At 34.1% G+C, this 26,305-nt stretch overlaps 3 protein-coding genes across 4 annotated transcripts in view; 2 read left to right on the forward strand and 1 right to left on the reverse strand.

Moving 5' to 3' along the window:
• The first annotated feature begins 750 nt into the window (after window positions 1-750).
• On the forward strand, window positions 751-6,339 carry LOC105324852 (sodium/glucose cotransporter 4). Of its 2 annotated transcripts, XM_011424058.4 has the most exons (14): window positions 751-964; window positions 1,129-1,200; window positions 1,655-1,759; window positions 2,026-2,085; window positions 2,184-2,288; window positions 2,578-2,683; window positions 2,859-2,939; window positions 3,148-3,362; window positions 3,598-3,733; window positions 3,847-3,954; window positions 4,093-4,412; window positions 4,513-4,734; window positions 5,452-5,608; window positions 5,897-6,339. In XM_011424058.4, exons 1-14 carry the CDS (start codon window positions 887-889, stop codon window positions 6,103-6,105), a joined length of 1,974 nt encoding a protein of 657 aa, XP_011422360.3. In that variant the 5' UTR covers window positions 751-886; the 3' UTR covers window positions 6,106-6,339. The 2 variants fall into 2 exon arrangements, with proteins under 2 accessions (XP_011422360.3, XP_065932580.1); XM_066076508.1 differs by lacking the exons at window positions 751-964; window positions 1,129-1,200 and having other exon boundaries at window positions 1,681-1,759; window positions 2,184-2,239; window positions 5,897-6,338.
• A 1,254-nt stretch (window positions 6,340-7,593) lies between these two features.
• Window positions 7,594-14,427, forward strand: LOC117681104 (sodium/glucose cotransporter 4). Its single transcript, XM_034444270.2, has 14 exons — window positions 7,594-7,789; window positions 7,947-8,018; window positions 8,417-8,521; window positions 8,866-8,925; window positions 9,023-9,127; window positions 9,494-9,599; window positions 9,786-9,866; window positions 10,090-10,304; window positions 10,490-10,625; window positions 10,782-10,889; window positions 11,654-11,973; window positions 12,802-13,023; window positions 13,290-13,446; window positions 13,942-14,427. Exons 1-14 carry the CDS (start codon window positions 7,712-7,714, stop codon window positions 14,148-14,150), a joined length of 1,974 nt encoding a protein of 657 aa, XP_034300161.2. The 5' UTR covers window positions 7,594-7,711; the 3' UTR covers window positions 14,151-14,427.
• A 3,608-nt stretch (window positions 14,428-18,035) lies between these two features.
• LOC117681106 (uncharacterized) overlaps window positions 18,036-26,305 on the reverse strand; it is an 8,693-nt gene continuing 423 nt past the window's right edge. The window contains exons 2-9 of the mRNA XM_034444274.2: window positions 21,679-21,896; window positions 21,154-21,320; window positions 20,511-20,761; window positions 19,937-20,355; window positions 19,536-19,817; window positions 19,221-19,409; window positions 18,763-18,910; window positions 18,036-18,353 (exon numbers count right to left, since the gene is read on the reverse strand). Of these exons, the coding sequence (XP_034300165.2) occupies window positions 18,091-18,353; window positions 18,763-18,910; window positions 19,221-19,409; window positions 19,536-19,817; window positions 19,937-20,355; window positions 20,511-20,761; window positions 21,154-21,320; window positions 21,679-21,896 (1,937 nt within the window). The 3' untranslated portion in view covers window positions 18,036-18,090. The remainder of the gene's footprint in view (window positions 18,354-18,762; window positions 18,911-19,220; window positions 19,410-19,535; window positions 19,818-19,936; window positions 20,356-20,510; window positions 20,762-21,153; window positions 21,321-21,678; window positions 21,897-26,305) is intronic.

Here is a 26,305-nt window from a genome sequence, read left to right on the forward strand (position 1 = left end):
TATACATTGTAAATTTGAAAAAGGTTCACATTTTTAACAATACAAAATGTAAAATTAATGCAAAACAATTTTCATCCCAAATTTCAAATATGATACATATCTCGCATATAAATTTATGATATAATTACTATTACTAAATGTTATAATGAAATTAAAACACATATAAAACATACGTACCTGTTTTAGGTTATTTTTACATAGACGTACAATCTATATTCTATAGTTGACTACTCTAATTTCAAATCGCCTGCATTGGTTATTGGTATTTAAAAATAAAGACAACTTTAATTTTATAAAGAAATTTAAGTTTCACATTTAAATGTCACATGTAGAATTTCATATATCTCAATAAACCAATAAGTTACTGTTATCTCCGTTTCCAGTTGTCAGTGTTGCCCAAACCATACATGCACATTCTAGTACTGTAGGAAAAAAGTTATAATTTAAAGTTTGTTCATATCTGACTTTGCTGATTCATTGGCATCATTAAACTACAAACATTTTACGGATATTGGCTAAGACAGTGAAAGTTTAACCTATTGTTGTTTTCTTCCCAGAATTAAATCCTATAACGATATCTCTCATATTATAATAAAAATCATGTTTGCATATTTTATGGTCAAATAATAAGAAACAAATCAGTAGCTTTTTAGTGGGGGAGTGTCTTTTACAACTCCATTCCTCAAAAGCAATGGGCCTTGGCGACCTTAGGCCTTCAGCCCCATTTATTTAAAGCGATGGAGAGATACTCGGACATAAATCCTTGCATAATGTTTTTACGATATATAGAATGTTTACAAACCTTCTGATAAATCTACCTGAGAATTTAAGCTTGACCTAGGTTGAGTGAACGAGGTTCGAACTAGAATATCCGTATCTAGGCATTATGGCAGAAAACCTTTTCCTGGAGGATTACATAACACTTGGCGTATACTTTTGCATTGTGCTGGCTGTTGGATTATGGGTATTGTAGCACAAAATATTTTTGCATGCTTTTCAAATATTATTAAATGTATTTTTCATACCATGCTATATATATCCTATCTTAAATTGTATCTTATCTAAATCAGTAGTGCAGTAGTCGAAGTTTTGAACAAACAATTTTAAATAATTTTATCTTCAATTCAGTCGACTTTCAGACCTAACAAAGGCAATGCAAAGGGCTACTTTCTGGCGGGAAAGAACATGCACTGGATACCTGTGAGTTGAAAGCGAATTCATCAACAATAAAAGTGAACATGTGTTCAGTCATGTAGAAATTTTAAATCAATGACCCTTAACCAAATGTTAAATACGAAAGTAAAAACTAGGAGGCAAAAACGTGTTATACAAATGTACAGAGACAGCAATAAACTGCATGGATTTTATTACAGGCTCTATTTTAATGATTTTTTAACGTACAACCACGTTAATGCTTAACATTAATCAAAATATTACAAAGTTGGCAAATGTTTTGATTCTCGTTCCACATAATAATCTGAATGTTGCTAGTCGATAATCACATCGTAAAGCAAATTGTTTGCTTTTTAGAAACTACCTCAGCTTATTCGATGCTTGTATTGAAAAATGAAAATATGATTGAGTTTATTCTATCGATAAGATTTTTTACAATTTTTCACAGATTGTTTAGAATTACGCATTACATTTTCTGCAGATTGGTGCCTCAATATATGCAAGTAACATAGGAGCCCCTATGTTCATTGGTTTGGCTGGTACAGCTGCAGGGTCTGGAATAGCTGTCACTATATATGAATGGCATGTAAGAATATAAGATATACAGTGCATGTCATGTTTTTTCGTTGTAAAAGCGTTTCATAATATGTTTAATTTATTAACTATAAGATTTTAAGGGGCGGAGGATTGCTTCAATTGATAAAAATTATGAAACAACTAAAATCAAAGCTAACGCTCAGTTATAGTTTCCCCTATAGATGATTTCCCATAACTCAAAAATAAAACTGTTCATCATTTACAATAAAGTGAAGCATAACATATGTTAACATTTATATGTTTATTTCTTTAAAGGCAGTATTTTTCATTATTTTACTTGGCTGGGTTTTTCTCCCTGTTTACGTTGCATGTGGGGTAAGTGAACAAAACTCACTGTTTGACGGCTCCTTTAGTCATTGAATTTGTCCATATCGGTATTCTTATAAGAATGACACAATTCATTCTTTATAAAGGCTTACACCATACCTGAATGGGTGAAGAAGCGATTTGGAGGACGTCGACTGCGCATGTACGTGTCCTTTCTCGCTCTACTTGGCTACATCCTCTTTAATGTGTCTGTAAGTTTTCGTTGATTTCTAACATTGTGAAAGCACAACGAATGGTGTTAGTTTACTTTAAAGCAAAGATCTTTGTTGTCATTATCATAAATCAAATTCGTAATTTAAGTTTAAGAAGGATGTCACTGTTTTCAGGATCTATACCTTAAAGATGTCAAAAACTATCAGAAATTATGCCTTCTTTTGTAGACACATTTGCAATTGGATATCGACGGTCAAATTACTTAGTTTTTGTACTGGAGCATTTTACACGCATTTTACACGCTATTTTAACTAATAAAAATTCTAGGGTGAAATCTATACAGGAGCAATCTTCCTACAACAAATGCTGGAATGGAATATATACTTATGTGTCAGCATAATTCTTGGAGTCACTGCTGTATATACAACAGTTGGTATGTATGATTATGTAAACTGCAAGAAAGATAACAAAGCTCAAACCCAGTATGTGCATATTGACACAGTAACTTTTAGCCTTTTTTTAACTGTATTTTGTACTTTGAGGGATCTTAAAACTGATTGACGACTGGTTAATGTTAGATATACCTATTTTAACTTTTGCTCTTTCAGGTGGTCTGGCGTCCGTTATCTATACAGACACCTTGCAGGCCGTGGTACTCATTATTGGTGCAACTATACTGTTCTTTTTGTGTTAGTTGAGAACATGTACCCACGTTTCTTACAGAGAGAATTACTAGTATTTCTAATATTAATAATAAGTAGTATGCTTATAGGTAGTATATCAAGATATGATAATGACGATGATGGCGATTGTTAAAGTTATTCGTGAAAGTAATTCATATATTAATCTCTTTGCATTCATTTCAATTTCTTCTTCCGATATTTTGTCCTCTTTTAGCGATAATAGAAGTAGGAGGATACGACGCCATGGAGACAAAGTTTATGAATGCCATGTCGAATGAGACCAGGTACAATCGTTCTCACTATTCCTGTGGGGTGCCTCCGGCAGATTCGCTCCGCATGTACAGAGATGCTGTCACAGGGGACATTCCCTGGCCAGGGGCAATACTTGGGCTTTCTACCTTGGGTCTCTACACATGGGACCAGGATCAGGTAATATTTAGTAATCTGGGTGCAAGAACATTTATGAATCCTATTACAAGACTTTAATGAAAAGACATTTTTATGCATTTTATTAAATGAAAATGCTATGAAAAAGATAATGGTTTTTTTCGTCTGTATATAACGGTTTGTAATATTCCAAATTACATAAGTAGCAATAATCTGAGTAAATTTTTAAATTAAGTTGTGAAAGCTTGTACTTTCTTACATTACGAACATAAAATAGATAATCGTTCAACGAACACTCTCTGCTCGAAATATGGTACATGCTAAGGCAGGGACACTGCTGGGAGCTGTGTTGAAATTGACGGGGTTTCTGTTGTTCGTAATTCCTGGGATGATCAGTCGTATTCTTTACACAGGTGTCTAATTTTCTTTCTATCTCCTTATCTCTGTCTCCTTTTCTCTTATGCACATAAAGTACATATGAAAATATTATCGAAGTAAATAATATTCTTCATTCTCTGTACTACAGAGGAGGTGGCATGTTCTGATCCAGATAAATGCATGGCGTTCTGCAACAACAAAAGCGGATGTACCAACATAGCTTATCCGCTAATGGTTCTTCGATTGCTTCCGAAAGGTTTAAATTGTTTAATACAAATAAAAAAACCAGAGGCTCTTGATTTACAATTTAAAGCTTTTGTTACAGCACTAAACATGTACGATTTTCACATACATTATTTAGCATACATATTTCAGTATTCTATTTTATGGACAGGCCTCCGTGGTCTGATGTTAGCTGCTTTGTTGGCTGCATTGATGAGCTCCTTGACCTCCATCTTGAATAGTGCGAGCTCCATCATGACCCTGGACATCTGGCACCAGTTCCGCAAAAAAGCGTCTCAGTCGGAGCTGATGATCGTGGGACGAGTTACTGTTCTTGTCCTTATAGCCCTCAGTATACTGTGGCTGCCCATTCTACAGCAGACACAGGGTGGACGGTTCTGGTTCTATATGCAATCCGTAAAGTCCTATCTCATCCCTCCACTTTGTATGATGTTTCTCTTAGGGTTATTTTGGAACAGAACGACAGAGCAGGTGATTGGAAATTATTGACATTATATTTCAATTATCTTGAAGTAATGTTCGATAGTTTTTTCTAAATATACTATGAGACTACATGTAGTTTGTTTTATAGGGCGTGTTTTGGGGACTAATGCTGAGCACCATAGTGGGTGTTGTACGCATGGCTCTAGATTTTACTTTTCTTGCACCTCCATGTGGCAGTAACGAAGTTGACACCAGACCAGAAATCATATCCAAAGTGGATTTTCTACACTTTGCAATAATTTTGGCTTTGATTTCAACCATAGTTATGGTGGTCATCAGTTTATTTACTCAGCCCCGTCCAGAAAAGAAGGTACCTACTGATTAGACATACAACTGTATGAACAAAATTTGTAGATTTTTCATTCTGTTACCGTGTAATATAAATGATTGATTTATCAAAAAGGTTTTTTGGAAGGGGGAGGGGGCAAAACGGCAGGAAAATCTGGCTTTCAATTAAAGAATATAAAACACAAGGAAATGCATTAATAAACAATCGTTAATCTTAAACATGGTTTGTATTAAAGTAACTTTAACATGAAGCACCTTTACTTACAGACAACCCTTATGAATAGTCTAGATACAACAGATAATCAAATACCACGTCATTTTCTATTAACAGTTTTTATTTGCTCTCCACTATGTTGGGGTATGAGTCCGTTTACTTAAGTCCTTCTTTCTATCAATGTTTGCAATATTCATAGAGCTTATTGTTTCGCGTTTTAGTTTTTAGTTTAAAAGGTGGTCTTAAAAGTGTAATCTTCTCTCCTTTTTTCCTTTTTTTGGGGGGAGGCTTTTACTTTGTAGGTTGTCATAACATTAAATTTATACCCCTCCAATTACTATGAGTTCTTATATCTTGTACTAATATTTACCTTTTCTATCAACTGATATTAAAGTATAAAAAAATCCATCATGGCTGAATCCGTTTTGACCCTAAATTTCATATGACCTTAACTTTACAACGAAGAGTTTGAAGTCAAAACTGGTTAAGCACCAGATAGATATCTCACTGGAGACTCCTCTGTAGCTTCACCGATTGACATGGTGGACAAGGAATGATGAAGCGGAACCGGAACTGACTGATAATGAGGATGAAGAAGTTCATACTTCATTCATAAAAAGGGGAGAAGATCCTAAAACCATGCAGATACAGGAAAATGATCAAACAAATGGAAATGAAAAAAGTAAGCTTTTATGATAATTATAACGTTTTTGTGACCACATGGTCGAACAGAAGGGATGAGACGGGCTTATTGTCATTTTTTCTACAGTTCTAGGGGTGTTGATGAAACACTCTATGATAAACATTGTATGAGGTGTCTGTATAGACTGTTACCAGCTATCTTTGAATGAATTTAAAAGTTTTGAAAATAGTTCCAAGACCATAACGATTTGCTAAACGCAACATTTTGGAATCCAATACTGTAACATATTTCAACTAATAGTTCTTTATCCTTGAAATTGTTTGTTAGCTGGATTTGAACGACTTAAGACTTCGTTTAAAAACTGGGTGTGTGGAATTGACGAGGATGCAAAGCAGACACTGACAGCTCAGGAACTACAAGAACTCCGGAGAAGGATGACGTCACTAGAGGAATCCTCAAAGATGAAGATCATTTTAAATGTGTCTGCTATTTTCATCACCATTTTGACTATTGTTTTATTGGTTTATTTCGCGTAAAATGCAGGTATTAAAGTTTTTACTGCGTATTTGAAAGCTAATTTTGCAAAAATGTATTTATATTTAACATTTTTCTTAGCATGTACGGTATACACCGTTTTTTTTGGGATTTTACTTGGATAGCTGAGTCGATTTATTTTGGGCTTTAGTTGAGCAATAGTAGATCACTTTTTTATTCAGTGTACGTTCTTGTCAAACAAAACAATGCCTCTGTTGCATACAATGTATATTTTAATAAAAGAAAATATGTACGTACTAATTTAGTGTTCATTGTTTTGTTATTAATTATATCGTAATATCCGTATACAAATCGTTGACCTGTGCCTAATCAACAAGTGATTTTTATTTTTTTTTTAAAAATGTCTTCTCGATTATATTGATTCTTTTGTGCTAATCTGTTAATCGATCTTCAAAATGTTAAAAGATCTCTTGCACCAATACAATATGCGCTTAAAAACACATCAGAGACATCAGTATCTTGAACAGACACTAACTTGCGGAGCACAAAAGCCGAGAAAATGAAGAAAGTTTTTATTTATTCGAAGACAACACAACAGCCGTATCTTCATTTAGATATGATTATCATTTTAAGAAGCATTTGTACCTATGGCCCTTTCCTCACATTGTGCTGCAAATTGTTGAACAATTTTTTTGCAGCGTGGTCGACATGCAAATGATCATCAATTCAAAATTTCCCTATTTAAATAATAACAATGAACCCGTTCAATTTTCACATATAATTATTTGAAAACACTGATATGTTAAAAAATAAATCAGATGTTACATAGATTTAAAAACATGTGGTTTGCTTAGAAAATTTAGTTAATGATCAGTAATAGCAAACATCGGTCAATAACTGATTACTTTCTGACATCCTTTTCTTTAATGCAGAAAATCACATCAACTGAAATAGCTTGACAACATTTATTTATAATTTACCTTTTTGACTCCATGAGCTATTTTTAAAAACAAACTTAAAAAGACGAATAAGGTGCATAATCAATAAAGTATAATGCATATGAAAAAACAGAAATAAGTGTGAGTTGGCCTCGGATTTCTTTTAACTCTCAGTAGATAAAGGGTGGATATCTATGCACCATGTGCCTTTGAATTTTCTTGTTAAAATATTCCAAATAGTTATATAGAAAATTAATAAAAATCAAAACACAAAAAACTGAAGACTAACAGATGGTTATTTATTTCAGTGATCGGTATCCATCTTACCAGAGGGCCATCATATCTAAAACGATATATCCTGTAAAATATTGATTAAAATCACAATGGTCAAAAACCTTTCATATCATTAACTATGCAATGTTTTAATGACATTTTTGGTTTTTGCTGAGGTCAATCGTTAATATGAAAGTCAAACAGATCTATAAATATATATTGGTTGAGAAGAAGGAGCAAAAGTTGATAAAACGATCACATACGTACGAACAATAAATTTATCTGTGAAAAATAAAGGCAGACGACTACAGCACTATGTATATATCAACAGACGACATCGCGTTAACGCAGTGTCATTTACCTGAGATTTTAGGCATGACCTCCGGTTGAATGCGAAACGTTCATATTGAAACTAGAAATTTTACAGTTAGCTACTATGGCAGAAAACTTATTCTTGGAAGACTATATCACCCTTGGTGTTTATTTTTGCATTGTTCTGGCTGTTGGATTGTGGGTATTGTTTTAGCTTGCCTTTTAGATATAAAAATTGTTTTTATCTTTATGCTACGGTGCTTCTGATTTCAAGTTTATCTCACTAAAATAATGATATATTAGTCGTTCTTTTGACTTAACAGTGCACATATTCATGTTTTATTCAATCTTCAATCCAGTCGACGTTCAGACCAAACAAAGGCAATGCGAAGGGCTACTTTTTGGCGGGAAAAGACATGCACTGGATACCTGTGAGTTTTACAACGAACCTAAATTCAGCAACTAAAGAACCGTGTTCAGTCATGTAGAAATTTGAAATTCATGACCCTTAACTAGTGGTAACAGGTTTAATGCAAAAAAAATAAAACCCTAAAGGGAATGCTAATGTGTTTATACAGTATTACATTACTGATTTTGAATACGCGTTATTTTTGATAATGTTCCGACCCCGTCTTTTAACCAGTGCTTGCATAGAAATCACCTTAATTTATAACGTGGAAATTGCAGGCATTTTTAAAAATGTTTAAGCATTTGTTTAACGGTTGCATTTAAAATTATAAAGATGCCTTTGTTGTTTGTATACATGTATTTACCTATTTATACTATTGATAAAAAATATTACAGTATCAAGCGATTCTTTTCTCTCCAGATTGGTGCCTCAATATATGCTAGTAACATAGGAGCCCCTATGTTCATTGGTTTGGCTGGTACAGCTGCAGGGTCTGGAATAGCTGTCACTATATATGAATGGCATGTAAGGCTATAAAATGTATATAGTATGTATATGTAATTAATGTGTAACAATTTTAAATGAATTTTTTTTAAAATACTGTTTTTGCAATGTATGGCATAATGTTATAAATATTAGATTGTTAATATATCTTTAGAGAAAGGTACTCTCACAAAAAACTATTATTATTTTTCATGTTTGTGATTAGAAAACCTTTTTTAAAAGATATTTTGAATTTTAGTGCGAGTTAGATTTCACTTAAATTTTATTTCATGACGAAAATTTCACTGTTTACATAAAAAAAAATTTTTGACTTTTTATTTTCGGATGAAGTGTGGAAGACGCAAAATATATGTTTTTCTTTATAGGCGGTGTTTTTCCTGATTTTACTGGGTTGGGTATTTCTTCCCGTGTATGTTGCATGTGGGGTAAGTGAATATATTACATGTATATCATCTTTAGCATATTAAACAATCGATTTGTTCACATCGTTTTTTTAAATGACGCAATTCATTCTTTATAAAGGCCTACACCATACCTGAATGGGTGAAGAAGCGATTCGGAGGACGTCGACTGCGCATGTACGTGTCCTTTCTCGCTCTACTTGGCTACATCCTCTTTAATGTCTCTGTAAGTTACCGGTATATTAAAATGTTTATATTGCATAGAGCGTTTTTTAGTTGTTTTTTGGTCAGAAAACGAGGACACCGCGTGGATGATTCCGTCATCATCTCATGCCAACGTTTATTGAACAATCAAATCTATTTATATGTAACCAAACAACTGTGACAAGACAGGTGGACCTGGAAAAAAAGCTTTTAAGAATACATATATTGAGTTCACTCATTACTAGCTGCTTTAAAACTTTTAAAGGCGTTCTGTTTTGCATGACCCCAATATGCTTACAATCTTCTGCACATGTATACATCTTTCGCTGGAACAGAAAAATGATATGTACTCGTATCAAAGCTTTCATCTTAACTTACACTTTTGTAGGGTGAAATCTATACAGGAGCAATTTTTCTACAACAAATGCTGGAATGGAATATCTATTTGTGTGTCAGCATAATACTTGGAATCACTGCTCTATATACCACAGTTGGTAGGTACATGTTGGATTATGTAAAGTGCATCAAAGATAACGGAAGCTTTAACCTGTAGTGTTTATATACATAGCAATGCCCAAGGGTTTTTCACTGCGCGATATATGCTCTTGCATGTGTTTTAACTGATCAATGACCTATTTAATGTGTCAAATATACCTATGTCTTTTTTACTTTACTTTCAGGTGGTCTGGCCTCTGTAATCTACACAGATACCTTGCAAACCGTGGTACTCATCATTGGTGCAACCATACTCTTCTTCATGTGTTAGTAAATTACATATTCTCATATTTCATATTACTGGGTAACGAATATGATAACGATACTTAAGAGTCATCTAATAATATGTTATTGATAATGGTCATATATGATGATGGTTCCAATGAGGATGAAGCAAAGTAACATCTCTCTCTCTCTCTCTCTCTCTCTCTCTCTCTAATGTTTTTTTTTATTCCACATTTTAATAACTTTAATTTTAACTTATTTTAGCTATTATAGAGGTAGGAGGATACGAGGCCATGGAAACAAAATTTATGAATGCCATATCAAATGAGACCAGATACAATCGCTCTCACTATTCCTGTGGGGTGCCTCCAGCAGATTCGCTCCATATTTTTAGAGATGCTGTCACAGGGGACATTCCCTGGCCTGGTGCTTTACTCGGCCTTTCTACCCTGGGTCTCTACACATGGGACCAGGATCAGGTAATATTTATTAGCGTTTCCGATTTAAACAATTGTTTTAAAAAAAAATCTACAATCTTGCCTGTTGTATGAACTAAACTATATGGACTTAATGGCTACACGTAGCATTAATCAAATCAAGCTTTTATGTACGAATGTGTCTTCTTTTGTGCGTTACTTTTGTCTTTAATGTCATTATACAATAGATAATCGTTCAGCGAACACTATCTGCTCGAAATATGGTACACGCAAAGGCAGGGGCGCTGCTTGGAGCGGCGCTAAAATTAACGGGGTTCCTGATGTTCGTAATTCCCGGAATGAACAGTCGGATTCTCTACACAGGTTTCTACTTTTCTCTGCCTATCTGTCTCATTCACTCTTTCTCTTTTCATCTTACACATATGATCATATAAAAGCCTTATAAAATAAGTTATCGAACTGCATTGTACCTGATTTCCACGCTCAGTCATATCGTTTTACTTTTTCTTTATATTACAGAGGAGGTGGCATGTTCTGATCCAGATAAATGCATGGCGTTTTGCAACAACAAAAGTGGATGTACCAACATAGCTTATCCGCTCATGGTTCTACGTTTACTGCCAAAAGGTTCATGTAATTCCTTAACAAAAACACGTGTAAACTTATTTTTAGACTTTTATAAGCTGCTGCCCCCCCCCCCCCTACGACCTATAGCGCCAATGTATGACACGTGACAACGCAAAAATAGGGCACAAAAGATGCAAATGCATTAACTGAAGAATAAACATCTTAGTATGCTGTTAAACATTACCATACTATAATTTTTTTAAGAGAAGCTATACATAAGTTTACGAGCCTTGTGTTAGCATTGACAATTTCCGATCATTAATTTAATCAATAAATGTGTTTCATTATTGTTTTTGTAAGTCATGAGGGTATAAAGGTATCATTCATAGCAGAGAAAAAACATTGTGTTTTTTCTACTACATGAATGTTTGCTACCTGTATAGCCCAAATCAACAACCAAAAGATAGTGTTTTTTCTTTTTAATTCACGTCTTTCATGTAAGTTCTGATCAATCTAGAACAAATTACATGGAAAGAAACCCCGATTTTTACCGTAATTAGAATTAACTACAACTATTTAGAAGAAGTCCGTTGTCAGTCCCTACATATATTGTTTCAATGGATAAAAAAAATCACACATTGTGACCTGAAAAATATAAAATCACATGTAACAATTAATATTTATAAGAAATGCAAACCTTTTGGGTTTAACACTACTCATAGTAGAATTAATGGATTTGTAGAGGGTGTCAAATACAGGTATGTCTCCTATCTCTTCTTAGACTAGTTCTTTGCATAATACTTACTTATTATTTTTTATGACAGGCCTCCGTGGTCTGATGTTGGCGGCTTTGTTGGCTGCATTGATGAGCTCCTTGACCTCCATCTTGAATAGTGCAAGCTCCATCATGACCCTGGACATCTGGCACCAGTTCCGCAAAAAAGCGTCTCAGTCGGAGCTGATGATCGTGGGACGAGTTACTGTTCTTGTCCTTATTGCCCTCAGTATACTGTGGCTGCCCATTCTACAGCAGACACAGGGTGGACGGTTCTGGTTCTATATGCAATCCGTAAAGTCCTATCTCATCCCTCCACTTTGTATGATGTTTCTTTTGGGGTTATTTTGGAAGCGAACAACAGAACAGGTAAAATTGTATGCTCGTGATAGATATTCTGAAAGTGTGTTTGGGACAAAGGAAGGAGGGGTGGGCTCACAATGATTATACTAATCATAGGCGTCGGAACCGGGGGGGGGGGGGGGGGGGGGGGGGCTAGGGGGGGGCTTAGCCCCCCCCCCCCCCACTTTGTTTTGCAAAGGAGGACCTAACCATTAGGCACATAGCATCAGAGAGGGTTCAGCCCCCCCCCCACTTTTTGTCTCAGGAAACATAAATGTACCTTGAAAAGATTGAAATATTGAGAAGTTGGGAGTCATAGGTAAACCTATGCCCCCCTCCCCCCCCCCCCCCCACACACACACACACACGGATAAGGATTTTCACGATTTTGGGAATAAGGTTTTTTTTTTTGCTTGTTAAGATTTCTGAGGATTAGTCCAGTCCCCCCCCCCACTTTCAATTTGCTTCCGACGCCACTGCTAATAATCTCAATTTCAAGTCTTAGCAATTTGAGCTTTTTTCCAAACTTTCTTTTTCGATGTTATGATAATTCTTCATGTAATTTTAATGTTTTATGATAGATAAGTTTAAAGCAAATGAATAATTTATTTTCGAACAAATATTTTACAAACGTGGTCTATACAAGACAACAGTACTGTAATTTTGCGCAGACTCTCAATAGCTTTTCTTACAAAAATGTAACTAACAAAAATTTATAACATACAAAATTTATTTTGGTCATGTAAGTAGTATATATTACAGTTCTGCAATAAAATTCCAAAAAAAAATAAATTAAGCTCATATTGCTTCAACAAGCTGTCAATGTAATGCACTATTGTACAATGTTTTTCATAGGGCGTGTTTTGGGGACTGATGCTGAGTATTGTGGTGGGATTTGTACGCATGGTTCTAGATTTTACTTTTCTCGCACCTGCGTGTGGCAGTAACGAAGTGGACCCAAGACCAGAAATCATTTCCAAAGTGGATTTTCTACATTTTGCAACACTTTTGGCTTTGTTTTCAACCATTGCTATGGTGGTCATAAGTTTGTTTACTCAACCACGCCCAGAAAAGAAGGTATAGGTTACTCTATTTATATTAATTTTTTTTCAATTATGAAACAAATTTCTTGATGTTGCAGATTTTTATGGTTCCATTATGTACAAGAAGGGTTTTGTTAGAATTTACAGAAGAAAAATATTTTAGTTGAAAACATGTTTACGGTGATTCAAGATAATTTAAACAGTTAAAGGTAAAAACAAATTATATTTGTAAATCAGAATTTTTTTATGATGAAAGATTTCCCAATAAACCTTCGATAAGTACACTTGATTTTTCTGTAGCTTCATCGATTAACATGGTGGACAAAAGATGATGAAGAGGAACCGGAACTGACTGACGACGAGGATGAAGAAGTCCATATCTCTGTCCATGTAAAAGGAGAAGATTCTAAAACCATGCAGATACAGGAGAGTGATCCAGCAGCTGAGAACGAGGAAGGTTAGAATTTGTTTTTTTTTTTGCATTGTTCTTGACTACTCCGCCCATTGTAAGCTTTCATTTTTTTTTTTTTTGGGGGGGGGGGTTATGGAATTCAACGTCCTTTTACAATAAACGTTATTATGAATACCTAAATTCTTTTTAATTGTTTTTGTCTATCCCGATCTTCAACTGACATATTTTATGGAAGGACACCATGCAGTATGACTTCAGTGTTTGAAAAAGAGAGATAACTCATGACACTGTTTAGTTGAAGTTCTTTCCATTTGAATTTGATTTTTTTTTACTCACATGTGCATAATTTTTTGTTTGAATTTAAATGACCCAGTTACAAGTTAACATTGCAGTCATAAACTTTAATCAATATGGCATTCTCTGCATACAAAAATTAATTTTTTTTTCAAAAGATGAAAGTACAACTATATAATGCACCTTTTATGTTGGTAGAAATTTCACAGATATGATACATTCCTTTAAATGTTACTCATTTTTCAGGCGGTTTCCAACGACTTAAGACCAAGTGTAGAAACTGGGTGTGTGGAATTGACGAGGATGCAAAACAGAATATGACAGCACAGGAACTACAAGCATTGCGTAGAAAGATGACGTCATTAGAGGAAGACTCGAAATTGAAGACCATTCTAAATGCATCTGCTATATTTATCAGTCTCGTGACGGTTTTCTTACTAGGCTATTTTCATTAGTATTTATTGACAAGAAGCGGAATTTCTTTTGGAATCTAATGTTACGAAAACTTTAAATATTTCAAAAGTATTTTAGTGCAGTATCAATTTCAATTAAATTGACTGGAGAACTCGAAGTATATAGAAATAGAACAGATATATTTTTCTCTACGTCGAAAATGTGTTGACTTATTTTTATATACTAGTATTTACTGTACATGCATATTGTTCATTTTCATACTTTAATAAATAAATATACATAACTAAATCAAGAACTAATAAAGTGATGATTGTTGTTGTACATAGTATTTATTTGTATATACAGCACGCATGTAGAATCAGGATGGTGGGGGCAGGGCTCTGTTTGTGGACAGTGTTGAAAATAATTAAAAAATATCGGAAATGTCGACATTTACTAGTAGACTTTAAAATGGTACGACGCATGACACCACCCCAATCCCAACGGATTGGGATTTTAAAGATTGAGGAAGCTAGTAAGTATTTTTGGCTTAGCAAGATTTTGGGAAAGTCTGTGCATCCCCCCTTTCCACTTAAAAAAACAATGCTACGTGCCTGTATAATGTTTCTCTCCACGATCAAAAGGAAAGAATTACGTATACTAAATAGTTGTGAATGCTTTTGATGATACTTCGTCACTTGTAACCTCGATAAGTGACTGGTTAATTCATACCCACAGTACAACATGTACACTGATTGATATTTACCTTTTATTGTATGGTGAAATAAAATAAAACTAAAAAAATTTAAATCTTTATCCTAACCCCACCGGTCACACAGGCCAGAATATTCGTCTATCAACTGCAATTGTTGAAATCGCACGTGTCTGTGTTATGTAATTGCGGTTTATCAAGAATGAACACGAAACTTACTTTGTAGTGTTATCTCAATATAAAATGCACAAATACTAGTTCTTTATAATCATTATCCCTTCATACATGCATTCATGTTTTCCATAGAGAAAATGATATTCCGAAAGATATTTTTATAAATTATAATTGAATTTCAGCATACTTTGCGCGCATAACTTGACAGAAATATCCTTATAGCAGCCGTTGATCTCATTGGGAGTAATATTCCTCTTTTTTCGATTCATGAACTAAACGCTTACAAATTCAATGTCCCTGCATTATGACAAGGCATGGTAAAAGGTAATAAACATGCAGACATAAATATAACAGATATTTTTAAATACAGTGTAAAAAGGTAAAAACTCCAAGAAAATTATCAAATCAAAATTTATAAGCAAATGTGCTTGTCCATACATTATGTCTTTATCAACGGACAATTGTTTCTTGAAATTCTGTTAAGTACTTTCAGCCCCGGTCCCTATAAATTCGCGCATGGAGAAGTTGCACTGTTACTAGTAAACAGTTTCGGAAGTATATTTGATAATGCCAAAACTTCTAAGTTCATAAGGAAAATGCATATAATAACATTGTATCCTTACTAACCAAAGTAAATATGAAATTTATGTTCAATGGATTTGAAGACAAACTGTTTCCGCAGTTTTTCATTTTTAAATAGCATCTAATACAGTTCTTACGAAGGTAAAATTTTGCAAAAGTTCCGGCGGTACTCGAAGTCAAGACGTACAGCTCAGAAGCTGGCGGGTTTTTTTTATCATTAATTAACTGCAGTTTTAACGTGCTTTATACGGTATTGCACATCGATACTGTGAGAGAAAGCATTTATGAAATGGAGCTGTCCTCACCCCATTATTTAATTTACTGTTTCGTATATATTTTACGGATTGTTTCCCACATTATTGCCTAAATTAAACGCCATACGAGCGGAAGTTGGGGCTTTCCTCAAATTCCTGAAATATGAACATGTAATTAACAACACGGAGATGCCGAAAATGATATATCACTAAATTGAGATTCATCTCACTGACGGATTTGCGTCTTCGAAATATATATGTAGTTGTGGGTCGAATCCAACTGTTGTTCAACAGGTATGAAGAATGTTAATACTATACACATCTGGCTCTCTTAGAACTATAAAGCCAGAACTGTTAAGCAGTGTGTGTGTGTGTGTGTGTGTGTGTGTGTGTGTGTGTGTGTGTGGTTTTTATGACCATGTCAGAGAAATCTTGTCTTTTTGATGTGCCTGTACCGCTTGGTGTGTTATAGGACCGACGATATCCAAATATAAATATTATATGCTTAAACATATACGTACATGACAAGCACGCGCTTGTGTCATACATTGTATATAATAATAAACCAGACTGCGCAATGTATATACCAGAATGATTTCCTACTGCTCACAATTTTTTACAAACTCTGAAAACAAATTTGTATCTGGGGTTTCTTTTTGTAAGTTTTTGGTCTTGCAATATCAAAGGGGAAACATGTCAAACTCTTGGATTGCAGGAGTTAAAATATATTTTAGATATGTGTGGTTTTTCAAATATTTGGTTTGAACAAAATAAAATAAATGTAAAGTGGATTTCTGCAATTGTAAAACAAAGGTTACAAGAGTAATATATCCCAAAATGGTCTAGTGAAATTAATGATTCTTCAAAAGGGCAAATTTAAAAGATTTTTAAGAAAAAAATTAGTTAGGAAAATTACATTAAGATACTGCCACATAAGCTCAGAAAGATTTTTATGAAATTTAGAACCTCAAACCATCATCTCCCAGTGGAGACTGGGAGATGGCACAATGTTCCTCTAAACCAAAGAGTGTGTAAATTGTGTAATTCAGGTCAAATTGTCGACGAATTCCATTATATTCTTGAATGTAAAGAGCTATTGACATTTAGACATTAATATCTTGATGATAAATACTGTTCAGCTCCAAATACTATTATATAAATAGTGCCTGTTTTGGAGGGTAACTGTTGAAATTGACACCCCCAGAAGCGAAGCGGAGGTTGACAATGGTTTTCGAGGGGTGTCAATTTCAACAGTTACCCTCCCATACAGGCACTATTTATTTTATTATACTGAATGTCCTATTTTAAAATTTTTTTTACTGCTTTTAAATAGAAATGAAGTGAGTCCACGGCGAACCGTACGCACATAATTTACGCGCATTCGTTGTGTTACCCGTTGCCAAGTGTGTTGCTAACGCTGAAGGTAATAGAACGGATTACCAACTGCGTCTAAACCAATCAGATTTCAGTATTTAACATGAAAGTATAATAATAAGTTTTGTGAACTTAGGTCTTGTTCTAATGTTACAAACCTGAACAAATTATTTTATTTTATTATCGAAATATACAGTCTGAAGTAATAGTCTGTCCTCTATTATTATACTTTTCCTATTTTCATTGTATATATTGTATATTTATGCTTATTCACTATTTATCTACTACTTATCTATTCATTTCCGACTTTTGAACTGTATATAATGAATGTCCTCATGTATTATTTCATGGTTTGAGCGAATAAACTGAATTGTTATATGCGCGTAAACTATGCGCGTACGATTCGCCGTAGATTTATTTAAAAGCAGTAAAAAAATTTCTTTAAAAATAAGACATTCAGTATAATAAAATAAATAGTGCCTGTTTGGGAAAGTAACTGTTGAAATTGACACCCCTCGAAAACCACTGTCAACCTCCGCTTCACGTCGGTTGACAATGGTTTCCTCGGGGTGTCAATTTCAACAGTTACCCTCCCAAACAGGCACTATTTTTATAACATTTATGTTATATGTGCTTTTGCCTTTGTGCATTATGCCTATCTTATTAACATTACTATGAATCTAACTATTGATTGATTGAATTTTGATTGATTTTTGACGTTTGTTCACTTTCACTTACCCATCGCACGATCTAGCTATCGATATCCCTGTATTGATTGCAAGTCGGTCCGGGGTAGCCTCGAAGTGAAATCGTAGCGGCCAGTCACACCACAAAATTACAAGAAACATATCAATGTTTTTCCCCTTGATATATATTTATTAGGTATCATATCGAGTGTTTAAACTGTTACAACAAACATGACATAACAAAACACAAGTAACCGAACATGAACAGCGCCACAGATCTCGTTCTATGCACACTTCCGGTATTGTTGATGGGGCATTTGTCCTCATCTTCCTCATCCTCTGCTGGTGTTGTATATTTCCAATTTCCGCACACTGGAAACTTATGCGGTGCTTTTGGCATTTGTTTCAATTCTCCGACTTGCAAAACAAACCCCATCCCTATTTCTGCGTGGAAATCAATGTGGCAATGGAAAAACCAAAACCCTGCGAAACCAAAATAAACAGATTGTCAAATAAAATGTTAAAAAGTTGTCAAGAGTTTTATATGTGTACAATAAATTTGCCTAATACGCACAACATACAGATGAATTAAATTAAAATACGTACTTTTAAAAAGCTGTGTATAAACGACATATGATTCGTAATGCAAACCATGAAAATATTTACCATGTCAGAATTTTCCTCAATCCAGAGCCTATTAGTTATTTTTTTTGTATGAAAATAAAGCCCCACTAAATGAATAGGAATTTGGGTTCATTTTTATATTTAATGTCAGAATCACCCGAACTTGGGCGTTTTTCTTGCACATTTCTAACGATATGAAGAAAAAAAATTCCTCAGCGATACATACTTTAAATTGACTTGTTTGTATATACTCGAAATTCAAGTGTACCTGGATTGTTGGCGTGTATCCGGACAATGCTGTATCCACCGTCAGGAACTGTGATAGTGTCTTTTAAAGCTGACATATTTAGATTCCTGGTAATGTTTCCGGCTGCGTCCAAATCCTTCACCTCTTGCATGGTGGTTGATTTGCCAATCTGCATATAAGCATATAATATGAATGACAGCAATCGCTGTATACAGCAATTCCTGGTTCCTTGGGACTTCGAACACAATGTATAAACCAACTTATCAACCATTTTTCTTATTTCTTTGTAAGCTAGTGTTTTTCATATCAAAATAATTCTTTTAAAAGTCGGCGGTTAATAACTTAATTAAACTCTGTAAAAAAAAAAAATAATAAATAATAATAAAACAACGAGCAGATTACCAATATGTAGATATCATATGGAATATACATTTATTACGTTTATTCAACAACTTTTTTTTTTACATTTGCACACGTACCTTTCCCATTGCTACCACTCTGTAACTAAACCCATGAAGATGCATCGGATGGTTGGCGTCAAATGTTTTACCCTCGTCAACCATAACAAACTCGACAACGTCTCCTAGTCCAACTTTCTCAACGTGCACACACTCACAGTATTCTGAGGAACAGTCACGACCGACGTTGTCAGAATTGCAGAATAATTCCTGTAAAAGATTTTTCTTATTATTACCTTTTTGTGCAAATCGCAATTCAAACGGTTTTTTTTTCAAAATTGCTTGTGATAATCCAAGGTTAATAAGGTCTGATTTGTTGAATATCCATGTATGTACCTGTGGAATGTCCTTAAATTGTGTGAGGGGCGGAGCGGGAGGCAGTATCATCGATAAGTTGTTGATTTGGGGCAGGTACAAATGTTTGGATCTCTCGACGGCCGAAATTGGATACAGCAAAGGATCATGGAACCGGTAGTTGTCGATCTTATTGAAGTCCATGGACATGTAGATAGTTTTGTTTGGTGTTTTCGACAAAGCGCCGTCGTTATCCCGAAGAGAAATCAATCGGGACACGGGAACGAGGTCATCAGTTTCTTCTTTATTCCAAGGGTTCAGTTTCTGATTAACGTATCAAATAATTTCATTGAATATACCTGATGTTGTACAGATATTAGTATTATTAAACAGACAGATATATTTGATTTATATGTGCGTTTATAGTATTCTTTTGCAAGTACCTTTCCAAGGCGCCGTCCTGCTTCATATCCGGTATTTTGTTCCGGCAGACTATCGGAAGCTCCTTGGTACCGCAGTATGGCCTCTTGATGGGCTGATTTCACGGAACAATCTGCTTCACCGCGCGTGCGAATCCAGTAACTCCCAACAGGTTGTGTGGCAGCGATGACAACGTCAAACCGTTCACCTGCAAACACGTTCAAAGACTCCACCGTTACAGGTTTCACTGGGAAACCGTCTGTAGCTATGACAGTCAAAGAGTGGTTGTCCACTGAGAATTGAATGGGACAGTTCAATACGCCGTTGCTGATCAGGCGCATTCTGTAGCGTTTCCCATGCTCGACCGTTAGAATTTCATGAGGTGTGTAAATTGTCTCATTGCTTCCATCACGGTTTTCAAACTTTCGAAAAGTTCCTTTGCCTGCAAGTAGATAGAATAATGGCGTTAAATTTATGGAAGAATAAAAAACTTTTCAAATAAGTATGAACTTTTAAAGCGAATGGAAGACTGATGTGAGAGTTAAAATGTCGGAAAAGAATTCACTAATTTTTTTTTTAATCGAGTTTAGACCTCACCATTGATCAGCATAGAGGCGGGTTTATTATCACCGCCTGCATAGTGATGATTGGTGAATCGATTGATAGATAATTCCACCAACCAGTCATTTATAATAACTGTGTGTTCAGGCAAGTCATGGTCGTAAAGTCCAAGATGGGGTTCGGCCGCGTCTTCTTGTCGAATCACTAATGGTCCAAAAACACCGTCCATTCTCTGCGTTCCAGAGTGAGAGTGCCAAAAGTAGGTTCCTGGATAGTCGGGTTTGAATCTAAAAAAATTGTATGTTTTGAAAAGGAATAATGTATCTTTATTTGTTTCTTTAATCCTATAATACTTTTAAGTATGCATCAACTCTTTTACATTATGCCTACGTTGCTCAAGTGCTTACATGTAGTGGCATGGAGTACTACGCATTTTGTTTTGCATTTTTTTTTTTTTTTTGCTTTTGCAAATCAATTCACATATTATGTTTAGAAAATCTTATAAATAAATAGAATGAATGACTGATTACTGTCTTAACAAATTGTTCTACATTTAGTCATACACATGAATGAAATTATATTATTTTCATAAATGCAAGATTGCGTTCACAATTATCATATCGTTTAATGTAAAAAACTATTCTTCGGGACCGTGTTTCAACTATTCTGATTTTCTTACTTGTATTGAAATGATGAATGAGCGTTAATAGGACACTGTGTTAACATGGAGACCCCGTCCATGTGTGGCGTTTGTCGTTGGTGAAGGCCGTGCCAGTGTATACTTATTCCATCAGCGCCCTCTAATTTGTTATACAGGTTGACAACAACCGTATCTCCCGCACAAATCTACAACCAGATTTTAATAATTTCTTAAAAGGTAAATTTAGTTCCTACAGGTTATCAAAGCACCGTACACTCTGCAAAGGTGAAACACGTGCTTAAAAATCTATAATTCTATTTTTAAAAAAAAGAAAGAAAGAATATGTTTCTCTTTAACTGTATAGAACAGAGTTATAACAATTAAAATGATATTTTTCTTTATTAGAGTTTGCATGTGCTTTAGAATAAGAAGTCTCTGTTTGCTTGTATTTTAAAACGATTTGAAGGAATTTTAAGCCTCATTCAAATATTTAAAGCTTTTTTAGATGGTTGCACAAACAAATGACAAATGGCTTTGGAGATCGTTGTGCACTTTATTACGTACATGGATCCCGGGTCCGGGCACCATTCTGTTCACTGTGATTATCCCCCTTTTTGTTCCATCTGCCGCGACACAGTGAGGGCGGTCGCAGTCGGTAGCATTGTACGGACAATCGAAGCATGCTTTGGCCAAAGTATGGTAGTACTCAACTGTGAAGTTATACTCGCATGTCATCGGAAAATGGCTGTCGCATTTTCTTCTGCATGGATGATTGTTGTAATCTGTTCAAAAGAAAAGGATATATATATATATATATATATATATATATATATATATATATATATATATATATATATATATATATATATATATATATATATATATATATGAGACTTAAGTGCTAAGTCAATTTCAAATAAAAGTGGTGTATATAATAAATAAATGATGTTGAAATACATGTATATTAGCTACTTCGAACTATCATGAAGAATAGTTTGAATGCGTTGTAATTATTTAACTAACGCTTCATATTTTTTTAATAGCAGAGGTTTTTATTGCATCCTTATGTTTCCAAAGTTGTGATGAACCATCTTCCAAAATGCTAACATATTGAAAATCTACCCAAACATTCATATTTTTCTTCACAATTCAATTGTTTAAAAGCGTTAATCATCTGCAAGTCATTATTTTGAGATTTAGCTTCTTTTTTTTTTTTGCTTGGGTACAATTGTTTTCTTTATTATAACAATTTATATGACTTAATTGTGCATATTATTTTGAAATCTAAAACGATAATAATATTCTAAAATATATTGTTTTTACGCCACCTTAAGCCCTTCAGTATTTCAAAACGTTAATGGACTGTCTGGTGTAAGTTTCATGCACACACATACATGTTTATATACACGCAACTTAACACATTCAGAATGTACGTATGCCACTCAACAGATTGCTTGTTTTAGTCGAAGGATTAGAGAATGGATTTAATTAAAAATCAAAATCTGTCTTAAAATGAGTATTACACCTTGTGAAGAAATTCTTTACATGAAGATTCGCTAGTTATGGTGGCATGTCTCTGCCCCTTGTGTGCAAGTTATTTTTCTATTAATTATGTCGACATGCAAGATAAAGCTGTGGCATGCGAGGTAGTTATGTCAACATGCAACATGACTATATTGACATGCAAGAAAACTGCAATCAAATAAGAGTTATAAAAAATCTCAAATATCGCCAGCAAGTGACATCAAAGATGCTAGATACGCTATCTATTGATGTCAACATGCAACTTATCTATGTTAACATGTAACTTCTTAATGTCGACATGCAACTTAGTTATGTTAACATGCAAGATAAATATGTTGACATGAAACATATTTATGTCGACATACAACTTAGTTATGTTGACATACAACTTATAAGTTCCATGTCAACATATTTATCTCGCATGTAAATATAACTAAGTTGCATGTCAACATACTTATCTCGCATGTCAACATACGTAAGTTGCATGTTGACATAGATAAGTTGCATGTTGACATAAAAAAGTTTCATGCATGTCAGCATATCTATCTTGCATGTTAACATAGCATAAATAAGTTGCATGTTGACATAGAAAGGTAGAATTTAGCATCTTGGATGTCACAGGAGGGCGATATTTGAGATTTTGTATAATTCTTATCTGATTGCAATTTTCTTGCATGTCAACATAGTTATGTTGCATGTTGACATAATTATCTGCATGTCAACATAATTATCTTGCATGTCGACATATTTGATAGAAAAATAACTTGCACACAAGGGGCAGAGATATGCTACCATAGCTAGTAGATCGGTATACAAGCATTATAATACTGAAAACAAACCGACAACTCCACTCCTTTGCAATTCCCTTAATCATAATATAAGTGTTGTGATGGCATATATATATATATATATATATATATATATATATATATATATATATATATATATATATATATATATATATATATATATATATATCCAAGATGAGCAGCATTTTAAGTGGGTAGTACATCCAATTATAATTTGGTGGGAAAGTTTTGTGTTTAATTTGCTTGTCATTATTTCTCTACTTAGAGAATTGTGAGCAGAACGGAAGGCCATTAATTTTTAGGCGACAGCAGGAAATGAATAGGATTTGTTACAAGTGTGTTGATTTTTTACAGTATTTTGTTTAATTTCATAGTTTTCTTTTTTGTTTGCTATTCCAGAGTTCAGTAGAGACAAATTTTCATTTTATTTAAAAATCTGAATGGTTTCCTCCGAGCAAAGTTGTATGTTAAAAAAAACTAATGTTTACGATATCTACTAGAGGTAAAAAAAAAAAAGATTCAAATTTGATATCAAATCAAGTCACATCTTTTAACATTAAGAGCATTTACTGTGGAAATTTTTTCCTTTATCTGGGTCTCTCTTGAATGTCTCAGTGAACTTTTAAACTTTTCAAAACAAGACAGTAGGAAAGCGTTAGATTATCTAATAAGTACTAGCGTCCGTCACTTCCTCTGAACTCCATGTCACTCTACCAGTTCTTGTTTACAATTGTGAGACAATAATTTCAAAACAAGATCAAGATAGGGGTATTTTAAAAGTGCTTTAATTGGGACTTTATCTCTCAAACTCACATACCCTGCCCGTGGACACATTCCCCTATCGTTACGCCGGGGACGTATATACGTCCCTGGTTTATAGGCCTGTTTGGATAATATTTATCTGGATTAATTGACATTGTGTGATTGTTATTCTTTTCTCATTGTTTTTCGTTACAAAATTCAATGATCTGACAACGAATTGTCAGATCATTGAATTTTGTAACGAAAAACAATAAGCAAAGAATAACAATCACACAATGTCAATTAATGCGTCGATGGTGTAAGATTCTTAATGTAAAAATCGCGTTCGATTTAACCATTAAGAATCTTACACGATCGACGCAAAGAATTTTTTTGTTATAAATTTGTGCGTTTATGTATACTTCATTTCTAAAAAGAATTTTCCGATCATGTAACAGGAATTTATATATGAATGCATTAAAACTGTTTATTAAGCGTGCTGAATAAAGATAATTAAAATATATATAAACTGTTCAAAGATCGATATATATATATTAAATCAACATTTTTAAGATGTTACGAGTACATGTAAAATTCGTTAACGTAAAATGAATTTAACGACAGCTAAAAATACCACGAATGAGCCACTCAAGTTTGCTGATCAAAGTCAATTTAGGCATCTCTAGAAAAACCTTGAACCCCCCTAAAAATCTGTGATTCTGTGCCTGGTAGATTCTGACAGGTCTCCTGTGAAGAGTCCCCATACTTGTAAACATGCAGATTTTGTAAAGTAGAATAATGTCACTTAAATTATGTAATACATAATGGATGACGTGATTATCAAATTGCGAGCTGATAAAACAATGTACGTCTGCGGACAATAGACAAATATTTGATCTTAATATGCAATCAAAAATATTTTTTAAGCATATAAGCTTACTTAACTGACTTATGGGAAAGTTGGTAGGGGAATATTCAATAGTCGTTTAAATTAAGTCTTTAACAATTTTTTTAACAATCGTTTAAGTGTTTTCAATAACAATTTTAAGACACCCAGTGCCTATAGAAAAGATTTTGGAGTCTGGCAATTTTTTTTTTGGAAAAGGGGGGGGGGGGGGGGTTAAGGCAATATGAGCTGCAGTTTTCATGAATATTAACTTTAATTGTGAAAATGTGATTTACTTCAAAAATGACAAAAAAAAAATAAAATCGTTATTGTTTACAAACATCTGTTAATCATATTTTTGCCTCAGAGGGGTGCTTGAGGACAGAACAGCACCCCCCCCCCCCCCCCCCCCGACCGAAGTATAGACCCCGAGACTTTACTTTTTTTTGTAAAAATCAAATTATACTTTTTTGACATGTTTCTATTCTAATTCATTGCACAAAATTACCTTAAACAAACATTTTTAAAATATCAGAACCTCCGTACATTTAGAGGATCTGATTTTTTAAAAAATGTTTGCTTTAGGTAATCTTGTGCAATGAATATATAAATTAGATCAGAAATATGTCATGAAAGGGTAAGTTAAGAGAGAGAGAGAGAGAGAGAGAGAGAGAGAGAGAGAGAGAGAGAGAGAGAGAGAGAGAGAGAGAGAGAGAGAGAGAGAGAGAGAGAGAGAGAGTAAAGTTTCGGAATCTATACTTGTTGGGTGGAGTGGTAGTCGATTCAGCACCTCTGATTTTTGTGGGAAAAGCTATTTAGGGGCCCTGAATGAAGCAAAACATTATACATTACTGTCATCCTGTACAAAAACTGGTTTGCCATACATTTCTACATAGAGGAATCTTTCTTCTAATGAATCATCTTAACTCTTGTTTTATCTTAATCTTTATGACAAAGGTTTAAGCGACATTCAGAATTAATATTAAAACAGGCTTTTGCAGCTAAATAAAATGATTAAAAAAAACCAAAAACTCATATTTCTTTAAATAGCTGAAAGACACCTACTGTTTGCGAGGCAATGCATTTAAAATTCAAAAATATGAAAGGAAAAGCGGTCGGGAGTCCAGCGATCGTTGCTGTCACTTATATATACCCAAGGGTCTAATGAATTCATATACACACAGACGGTTATTAACCTGTACTGGCTTGAAAAATTTTTAAAAGATAGTTT

Source organism: Magallana gigas, chromosome 2 (assembly GCF_963853765.1).
Source record: "Magallana gigas chromosome 2, xbMagGiga1.1, whole genome shotgun sequence".
NCBI lineage: Eukaryota > Metazoa > Mollusca > Bivalvia > Ostreida > Ostreidae > Magallana > Magallana gigas.